This window comes from Gastrolobium bilobum, unplaced genomic scaffold, assembly GCF_033153095.1.
Source record: "Gastrolobium bilobum isolate Gb01-03AN ecotype WA unplaced genomic scaffold, APGP_CSIRO_Gbil_v1 utg44190, whole genome shotgun sequence".
In the NCBI taxonomy this organism is placed as follows: Eukaryota; Viridiplantae; Streptophyta; class Magnoliopsida; order Fabales; family Fabaceae; genus Gastrolobium; species Gastrolobium bilobum.
The window spans coordinates 1-10957 of record NW_026899223.1 but is presented as its reverse complement, the minus strand read 5'-3'; the positions used below and the strand labels follow the sequence as shown (position 1 = coordinate 10957).

Sequence of the window (10957 nt, the reverse complement as noted above, 5' to 3'; positions counted from 1 at the left end):
ACCCTTTCAATAAACTAGAAAAATAAACTTATTACATTAATTGATCTAAAATAGAGGAAAATAAAAATAAATTTTATTAAAATATCTATTAAGAAATTTTTTGTATTTATTTAATTAGTCAAAATTGATAATGGATATATGTTTTCCGTAAAAGTGAATAAGTTGATCTGACAATGACATAAGAGGAGTGGTATGGCTCAAAACTCTTAAGAGTCACCGTACTGGTCTTAGGCCAGTTGAGGGCGAAGGGAGGATGTGTTTGGACTCAGTTGTGGCTGAGGAATGATTTTACGAGAGTAACAGTAAACTTGAGCAATGGGGAAGATGGATCATTTAGTTAGGCTGAGACTTCTATTTTTAGGGTGGAGAAGATTCTCTCTAAGCATCAAAAATGTGATGTCATAATTGTTTTTGTCTTGTGGACCCCACCATGGTGTGAGGCTGCATGACCCACCTGATGTGTAAAGCTCATGTATCTGTAAGAGATGTGAGGGGACACGTGTAAGGGAGTCATGTGCTCCACATGCTAAATGGTTGTGGCCTTGCCGGGTAGCCATTTGAGTTGGCTAGGCAAGGTCATCTTGCCGATCCAAAATAAAAGTCCCCCAGCTTGGTAGTTTACGACACCATACTACCAAGATGTTTGAAAGATGTTCAGATCGACGAATGTGATGCTCGTGTCAGGAGGATACTGGTCCTGCCAGCTTCTATATTTGGTTGCTTGTTATGGTTGAATTTTTGGCCCATCATCTGGTCGGATTATATGTTAGGGAGGCTATAACAACCTTCACTGTCAAATAGATGACAATGAATTAACTAAGTGTTTAAGTGGAAATTTAAATATGTATTCAAAGAAACGATAAACGATAAATCATGTAATTGACATGAAAAGTAAGTTAAGAGTACAGTTCATGCCAAACAATTCTAGAAGGACCTTAAAATAAGCATAAGGTATATGTGAGGACGTAGATGTCATTATGTGCAAAGTCAGGATTACTTTGGTAATTGGCCAAGGTTAAGTCAAAGGTTGATTTTAATGATGTAATTAAATTCTATAGTAAATTTCATAGGTTTAAAGTGATCTTATTATTTTCAAACAATGTCTAGATTAATTTCTAAAAATAGGTCAAAGTAAGAAAAATTAATGAACCAATGAAAATTGGTTTAGGTCAAAGATGAATGCAAAGTTGTTAAGTTAGTAACATAACTTAACTTTGTGAATTCTTTGCAAGATTTTTGATGTATGGTTGATTCTTTGTCACCTTCTGTGTATTATATTCTTAAAGGTCAAAATTAAGTGTTGACTAACCAATTAGAATCAAGGTTGACTAGTCTTGAACAAATGGACCAATGGTTGAAAAGTTTGAAAGTCTTAAAGTGTAGAAATGCCAAGTAAGCAATCCTAGTCATCTTTGCACATGTTAGATGGTTTTTTGTAGGTGGAAGAGTTCTAGAATGTTGTATAGAAAGATGACAATGCATGTTTGTAAACAAAGGACCAATAGAAAGCAAGCAAGTGTGTAAAGTGGTAAAGTGTAAAAGTAAGATAACTTAATGATATTTCACTAAGTGTAACTGGTTGTCATTCTTCTTCCTTGGTGTCCAACGAAAGTTTCTTCTTCCTCTTGCTACACCATGGCCGAACCATACTCCTAGAGAGAGACAATGGATGTTCTTGAATTTTAAGCGCTTTTTGGAGAAAATCTATTACACAAAAGTGATAGCTTTTGATCTTGTGATCTTAAATCTCTTTTCTTTTCTTCTTGAAGAGCTTTGTAGTGAGATAAACCTTCATCCAAAGAGAGTTGGTACTATTCACCTAGAGAGAGAAAGTTAGAGTTTTGATAAATTGGTTGGTGAAAAAGAAAGCTTGGTGTTCAAGGAAGCTATTCAAGTTATTACTTCTTAATTTTGATGGTTGGAAGTTGATATTTTATGGTGTTAAAGTTTGATTAGGGTTTTTGAAGATCATGAATATTTGATATTGTTTGGTGTGGTTTGAAATTGTTTTGAGGTTGTATGTTAAACCTATGTGAAACTATGCTTGAAGATATTTAAAACAAGCTAAAGAACATTGTATTTTTACAACATGTAATTCGGCGATCATATGGTTTAATGTGTAAACTATGTGTTTGATGAAATGTTATAATGAAATTAAGGTTGTAGGATAATTTAATGATGTTTGGTTCAAGAGAAATCAATTGAAAAATGTGAGATGAATCCATGGATTCCTAATTAAGGCCATTCGGCCATGAACACTTTAAATAGCTATGATTAATAATTAGTTGTGTTTAATTGTTTAAAGTATACCTAGTGTGTGATTAATTAAGATTTAAAGCGATTTACATTGAAAGGAAATCAAATTAATGACATAGGAAATATATAAGTGTCATTGGAAAACATAGTGTGTTTATGTCAAGAAATGACTTTGAAACTGAACAAGAGTGTTTAAGGAATTGTGTAGTGTAAATAAATGTGAATTATAAGGTGATTAAGTTGGTTAACCATGTAGGATAATGACATGAACAATTCGGCCAACATAGGATTAATTGATTAAGATTATCTAAATTAGCAATTAAATATTGTGTAATGTTCAATTAATAAAAATAATGAAGATTGAACATAGTTTAATGGGATTTGATTTGAGAAAGGTAAATGAGTTCATATAGATTTCAATATGACTATGTAAAGAAAATAATAAAAGAATGCAAGTTGTCATTTATATCATGTAAGTTTGTAAACCTGATAATTTGTAAAAAAAGTTACACTAATAAAGTGTATGTAAATTATGTGTGAAAGAATATAAGTTAAAGTGTTGTGTAAGATTTGTGTGTGTGATGTGAAATTAACCTAATATCAAGTGGTTATGAATTAGGTTGAATGATGTATCAAATGGATAAATTGGTTGCAAGAAAATAATGCATAAAATTCATGAATCATTAGAGTAATCATTCCAGAATGAGGCAGTAGCTAATTTTTGGCTCTCCTGTTTTGGGTAATCAATTATCATGCTATAGATAATCGATTACTGATCTAGGTAATCGATTACCATCCCAAAAGTAATTGATTACTTTTATTCACAGTGGCTCAATTTTGCGTCCCCTGTTTCAGGTAATCGATTACCACACTGAAGGTAATCGATTACCCTACTGTGAAATCACATTTTGACAGCTTTTTAACTTAAAAATAAACCATGTGTTCTACCCCTAACACTTTAATACTAATTATACAACTTGTACAAGTACTAATGTAGGCTCTAAGTCCTTCCATCATGCATAATCTTATACCAATGCATCAATTACAATACTCATCATCTTACTTGCCAATTTGACTTCATATGGCTCATTTACAACAATAAGTCTCCAAATGCCTCAAGATACCACATGTGGCCATGGACAAGTCTCATGCTCACCAAAATAACAATATAAACAAGAGGCATAATATACATCAACTACAAAGACTTAGAATCTAGTCAGAACACCCAAAAGCATGGCAATATCAACATGCAGTATGTTCATAACCTAAGTCCAAAATGCTAGAAACAATGCTATGTGCATCAAATGTAATCCTCCAAAATGCTATGCTCTCCGTATGCACACCATGATCCAATCCTCCTCTAAGCAAGCCTCTTGCCCGAAGATCCTCCATGCTCACTAAAACCTGAAATGGTATCCCCAAACGCGGGGTGAGATATACAAATATATCTCAGTAAATCAAGGGTACTGGAGGATCACTCCACCCTATGGCTCACTCACTGTGCCTACAATGATCATCATATAGAATGCATAACATACAAAATCACATCACACTGGGCTCACATCCAAGAACATCCACATAAGGATTCCGTTCAAGGACCCCATCATATAACTCCCGAGAAGCTTCTTGGTGTCTCTCCCATGGTTGAGACGACTATCGAAAAACCCAACTGGAACTCCAAAGAGACCTATCCAGCGAAAGACCCACGTTTGGATCATCCTGGTACGCTCCCAGAGACGGACCCACGACAAAACCCGACCGAAATCCCCCAAAGGGATATCACCAGCGGAAGTCCAAACCACACACATCTACTGGCCATAGATCACAGATATGTCACACAACATGCTCCAAGCATGTCACATAATCATGACAATAATGCATGAACATACATTTCATAAAAAGTCAAAGAGCACACAATCCAACCACTACCCTCCGTGAGAGGCAAGAGTTTACCTTAACTCCGCAAGTAATGCTCCTCAACGCAAGCTCAACGCTTAATCCACCTCTATCGAGTCCGTGAAAGGCAACCTATATAGATCAAATAACAATGGTCATCAACCAATTGCAAGGCAATCAATTCACTTTCACAATATTAATACCCAAACCTATTCATTTAGGCCTAAGGGCTATTTTACATTTATTTCAACTATCTCAACCATTTTAGTCATTAAACCAACTCACCATCCTACCATTTATGCACTGCTTGGTCGAACCGGGAGCTGCTCGGGAATATCTTTTCAAAGAGCAAGAGTGCAGAGTAATAATCAGGATTGCCAACAGGAGCAATCTACTCTGACTAAGAGCAACCCTCTTCAACTATACACAAGCGTACGTGTCAAGCAATATAGGGTATTGTAGCCCCAGATTTATCGTCCTCAGGGAGCAGTTGTGAAGTAAGAAGCGCTAAAGGAAACTTAATTTGTAAAATGGAGCAATAAAAGAAAGTACTATTCTCAGCTAAGCTTCACAAAGAGCAATCTCTGGGCAGCTAGTTAAACAATGTTAACCATTCTAAACCAGATGAGAGCAGTGAATGACTTAGCATGGTCATCGAATAAAAAGGCATCAATTTATGTAACTTCAAGAGCAGTCAACGAAATGAAAGTAAGAGCATCAGCTGGTAAAACACAGTTCAGTTATCGTGAGGAAAAGGTTGTGATAGAAGTTTAAGTTAAGATTAATTTCAGAAAAAGTCAAGTAGGTGTTACGGGTTCCATGTTTTCATCCCTTTGGTTAACTCTGCTTGGTAGCATATTTTACAAGTGGATTTTGCTCCTTCCCTTGTTTTGCTATAGGTAAGCATAGGGTAAGGCCTTACACTCCACGTTACTCCATAGTACTTGGAGTTATATGCAAGGAAACCATGATGCCTTCTCAAAAGAGCATGGATTCACATGGCAGTGCTCCACATTCCAGGTGTTTCTCCCTCCTTTCTTCAGGCTAAACTACCCCAGGATCTTGAGAATGCTCCACACGCCCGTGTCAGTGTTTCATCAACCGAGTGGTCCCGGGATGAGGTTGCCAGCCCAAAGGGTTTCACAAAATCAATAAATTAAAGCAAAGAGCAACTCAAAATTCATTTATAAAATACGTGTTCCTTACAAAGTTATCCTAAGACAAAAGGGATTACTTCTATGGAACCCTCACCTACTTAGAGAAAGTTAGCTCCTAGTGAGCATTTTTACAAAAAGAAAACAAAAAGAAGACGAGTCCTAGGATGGGCGCCCCTGATTATGAGGATTGCTTGTTCCTTTTATAGGGTTCTTCATTTGATCTTCATTGTTCCTTTCATCAAGGGTCGTGCTTTGTTTAAATCCTCTCCAATAGTAGCTTTGCTTCTTTCCAGCTCAGCTCCGAATAGAAATCCTCTCCAATGGTAGCTTTGCTTCTTGCCAGCTTGGCCTTAAATGGAAGTGGTCCCCCTTGCTTTTGGCTCCCTTTGTGAGTGGGAGTATCGGATTCAGGGAGGCATCTCCACTCCTTCTGCTGCAGCTGACGTGGCGGCTTTTGATTGCTCAGCTTCTTTGCTTTCGTACTGTAGCAGAGGTAGCACCTCCACTTCTCTGTTGTGGCTGACGTGGCGGCTTCCCATTGCTTCCTTTGACTGCTGTTGTACTACAGCAGGCTTTCTGCGCAACACTCATTCTTCTCTCTTCATTTTGTGGTTCCTTCTGATGGGCCTTAGGTGTCCTGAACAAAGCAAACTAACCCAATAGTCATATGTGAAAAAGATAATGTTAAATTTGCTCCAGGTCTACCTTAACTCCCACTTTCGGTATTGCTCTGGTCCACTATTCAAAACAGTTGCTCTATATGGAAAGAAGAAGGTTGAAGGGAGTGATTTATAATCAAAACATGGGTTTTGTGGAATAATTTACACTTAATGGGCCTCAACTCTTGAGGACCATCAACACCCCAAAACTAGATATTACTCGTCCCGAGTAATCCTTCACAACCAACAGTCTTATTGTGGCAGGCTAATGCTCCTTGAGATTATCGATGAAGAGTTAACTTAACTCCTTCCATTGCTTCATTAGAGCACTCATCTGATTTGTGAGTTTCACCAGCTTCATTGTGTGTGTGACCTCTTCCACTCTTTTAGTCAGTTTCCCACAGAGTTGCTTCCGGATTGAACTTTTTGGCTTGATTTCTTCTCTTACTTCTTAGCTCCCTTCTCTTTTTCTTTCTTTTCAAGTCTTTTAATTGGAAGTCAATTACCCTTGTCTTTGCATAAGGCTGACCTTCAACAGCATGCTCTTTGAGCGGCTCTTGCTCTCACCTTGATGACTTGAGCTCTTTGAGCGAAATTTTTGGAGCAGAGGAGCTGACCCTTTTTTTTTTTTTAAATTAAACCAGGGGCAGAGTAATTTACTTAAAAAGCCTGAAGTTCTTTCCTTGGTAACTCAATAAGTCCACTGAATAACAGAGTGTCCGATTTTTGGAGTGCTGCTTTTTATGCATGGTAATCATTGAGTATATCAGGACACTTAGGACGGTAAACTTAGCAAAAATTAAAAACAATAATTTTTTAAAAAAAAGTAGAACAGGGTGGCGAATCCCTGGTACACCGCAGAAGTCATTATCTAAGAGCAAAGTCAGTAACATTCCACCACAAAACTTTCAGGCATTCATTCCAACAGATTTAAACAAGTTAAAAAGGATAGGGAACGAATGAACCTGGGGTCACCGTAGCGACCCTTAATGCTCTCCAGTTTCTTGTCTTGCTCCGCTAAACGGAGCATTTGTTATTGCTTCTGGAGGGAAGACATTTGGAAACGGTGGATATGGAGTTTGTCCCTTGAATTTTTCTCCCCAGTTACTGGCGAAGATTTGATCCCGAGCTCTGTAGTACAATCGGAGTTGAATTTCCTCCTCTTTGTTCTTCATCAATTCATCTTTCAAGAGCCCGATCTCCTCCTTCCAGTCTTTTCTGTTTTTTTCGTGGGCTTGCTCCCTTTCTTCCATTTTCTTGTTCATCATCTCTACTGCTTTCACCAGGTCTTTCACCGTGTTTTGCAAGGTTGAGGATCCTTCTCCTTCCTCAATCTTCCTTTTCAGAGGCAGTGGTCCAGCATTTTTTATCTGGTCAAGTTCATTCTGCAGGGCCACCTTTTCTTTGTTAATGAGCAAGCTGGCTTCTTTCAGAGATTGCAGCTCCCTTCCAACTGTGTCTTCTAAGGCTTGCACTTGAGTGGCTAGAAGGTCTGCTCCGAGACCGAACATAGTTTGACATTGAGTCATGTCAGTTGTCTCGACTAGGAACTGCCTTCGTCCACTCTTTGCAGGAGCTCTCTTAAAGGGAAGTTTTTCCCTTCTTGGAGTTTTCTGAGGTTCTTCCTTCACATTGCCCGAAACTTCAGCTTCTTCTTCTTCCTCCTTTCCTTCTTTTTCTTCTTTCTCTTCTTTTTCTTCTTCCTCCTCACTTTCCAATCCTTCATTGTCTCTGATTCTTTTTATCGTGGACTGATCAATGTCCGACCCTTCTGGAATGATTTCATCCGAAATCGGGATATTGGCCTTTAGACCAGACCTCTTGCACATTTCAGTGACCAGACAAGGGAAAAAGAAGGGGGAGTTTCTTGGTGCATTTGCCACCAGTTGTTTGTAAACAATCCTCCCAACATCAAACTTCTTCTTAGTCAAGATGCAGAAGACCAGCACTGCTCTTTCCCAGTTTACTCTAGAGTCATTGCTCACGGGAATCAGACGGGAGTTAATAAAATGCATCCATACCTTTGCTTCGAATTTGAGTTGCTTCCTAGGGATGGATTCCTTGGTTCCCCAGGTTGCTCCTTCTGAGCCTATTTCTCGGAGCACTTCTCCAGTTATGGCCTCATCTCCTCGGCCAGCACAGTATCTATCGAACTCATCTTGTTCAGCAGGAACTGAAGCAGTGTTGTATGCTTCGTTGATTTCTTCAGGGGAGAAGTCTACTTTCACGCCTCTGATGAGGAGTTTTGGGAGATCTTCTTTCTTCATCCCCTCCAAGAATGCAGTCACGAACTCGGTGCGAGCTCTTGAGGGAGGCTCAACGAAGAGTTCCCAATCCAGTTCTGCTATATCCTCGGTCAGCCATCGGTCGAGATCTCCGTGTTTGGAGCTACTGAGGACTATGCCCCGTTCTGGTATGACTGTGCGGTCGACTGTGGTTTGCTCAGGCTTGAGCTTTTTCCCTGTTCGGGTCCTCTTCTTGGAGATAGAAGCAACAGGTATAATGGCCTTTGGACGTGTCATGGTGTAAGGTTCTGAGTAGGAGGGATGGAGTGGGGAGTAAAGGTTGGATTTTTGTGGGTTGAAGGAGAAAAGATTATGAGAATGAAATAATAGTTCTGTGTTTGTTTATAAAGGAACGAAGGAGAGGATGGGAAGGTTAAAACGCTCTGTATGGTGGTGATCGTGGCTTTGCTGAGTGGTGGATATGGGGGGAGAAGAGCGTCTGCTGCACATAAATGCCTGGGGGAAAGCAACTGTCCTCTGCTCTGACGGTTTCTTCTTTTTGAAACTGCTACTGCCGCTTGATTGGAGGGATGTGACAGCACGACGTGGAGCTGTTATCCTTCCGTTGCTTCCGCCACTCGGTTTTCTCTCTCTCTCTTTTCGCATGCGGCCCATTGCAGGCCCTTGGGTTAAAAGGGGCAAGTGGATCAGCCCAATTAGAACTTGGTTTCAACATTGAGGGATCAAATTCTAAGTGTTGGTTGCTCCTTGCTTTTGGGATCAGGTTGCTCAAGAGCAACCCCAAAACTAGCTTCCTGCAATGGTTAGCACATTAATTTTCTCAAACAAAGACAATAATAAAAAGAATGACGTAGAAATAAATCTGGGTTGTCTCCCAGTAGCGCTTCGTTTATAGTCTTAGCTCGACTTGTTGCTCCTTGGGTCAGACTTCAGCTGGGTCATCGAGATGAGAAGTCAGTCTCTCATGCTCCTTGATCCCTCTATTATACTTTTTGAGTCTGTGTCCATTTACCCTGAGCGTTGCTCCAGATGTTTCATGAGCAATAGTAAATGCTCCATTGGGAAGTGCTTCAGTGATTGCATAAGGTCCCTCCCATCTTGATTTCAACTTTCCAGGAAACAGTTTCAATCTGGATCGATACAGCAGCACTTTGTCTCCAACTTCTAACTCTCTCTTGATAAGCTTTTTATCGTGCCACTTTTTCATCTGCTCCTTGTAGAGGTTGGCGTTTTCATATGCCTTGCTCCGGAATTCTTCCAGTTCAACCAACTGGAGCAACCTCTTTTCCCCAGCCATTCTGGAATCCATGTTTAGCAATGTGATGGCCCAGAATGCTTTGTGTTGAAGTTCCAGAGGCAAGTGACACGCTTTTCCAAACACCAACTTATAGGGGGAGCAGCCAATGGGCGTTCGATAAGCTGTTCGATACGCCCATAGGGAATCATCCAATTTGTTGGACCAATCTTTTCTATCTGGGTTTACGACCTTTTCCAGGATTTTTTTTATCTCCCTGTTGGACACCTCTACCTGCCCGCTGGTCTGTGGGTGGTAAGGGGTGGCAATTTTGTGCTGCACTCCATATTTCTTCAGGAGCAATTGGAATTGTTTGTTCACGAAATGTGTACCCCCGTCGCTGATAATTGCTCTAGGGGTTCCAAATCGAGTGAAAATATTCTTCTTGATGAACTTCAGCACTATCCTGGCATCATTGGTGGGGGTAGCAACAGCTTCTACCCATTTCGACACATAGTCAACTGCAACAAGTATATACTTGTTTCCAAAGGAAGGTGGGAAAGGCCCCATGAAATCAATGCCCCATACATCGAACAATTCAACCTCCATTATTGGAACAAGGGGCATTTCATGCTTTCTTGTAATGTTCCCTGTTCTCTGGCACCTGTCACATTTTTTAACAAAAACATTAGCATCTTTAAACAAGGAGGGCCAGTATAGACCTGACTGCAGCACTTTAGCTGTTGTTCTTGCTCCAGCAAAGTGTCCTCCATAAGGGGAGTTGTGGCATTGCTCCAGTATTTTCTGTTGTTCTCCTTCAGGGATACACCTTCGAAGTAATTGGTCAGAACACCTTTTGTAGAGCAAAGGGTCGTCCCAGAAATACTGCTTAGCTTCATGATGGAACCTCTTTCTCCCTTGGTGATTCAAGTGGTATGGCTCTATTCCGGCAGCCAGGTAGTTTGCAATATCTGCAAACCAAGGAGCTTGTTTTTCAGAGATCATCAGAAGCTGCTCATCAGGGAATGTCTCCTTGATATGATCTCCTTCTTGTGGGCTTGCCCTCTCTAATCGAGATAGGTGGTCAGCCACCTTGTTATCACTTCCTCTCCGGTCCTTGATCTCAAGGTCAAATTCTTGGAGCAACAGTACCCATCTAATTAGTCTTGGCTTGGCATCCTTCTTAGCAAAGAGTTGCTTGATTGCTGAATGATCAGTGAATACTGTGACTTTGGAGCATATTAGATATGAACGAAACTTGTCACATGCAAATACAACTGCCAGCATCTCCTTCTCCGTCACTGTGTAGTTGGCTTGTGCCGGAGTAAGAGTTCTACTAGCGTAGTAAACAGTTCTGAAGACTTTGTCTTTTCGCTGCCCAAGAACTGCTCCCAAGCCGAAATCGCTGGCGTCACACATTAGTTCAAAAGGAAGACTCCAATCTGGGCTTTGAATGATGGGTGCGGACACCAGCCTCGACTTGAGCTCCAGGAAGGCTGTCAAACATTT

General features: G+C 40.2%; 1 protein-coding gene across 1 annotated transcript; it reads right to left on the bottom strand.

The window, feature by feature from the left end:
- Positions 1-9136: 9136 nt before the first annotated feature.
- LOC133288526 (uncharacterized) lies at positions 9137-10867 on the bottom strand. Its single transcript, XM_061486305.1, has 2 exons — positions 10136-10867; positions 9137-9322 (listed from the first exon to the last, which is right to left on the bottom strand). The coding sequence occupies exons 1-2, from the start codon at positions 10865-10867 to the stop codon at positions 9137-9139; spliced, it is 918 nt and encodes a 305-aa protein (XP_061342289.1).
- Between the last annotated feature and the right edge of the window lie 90 nt (positions 10868-10957).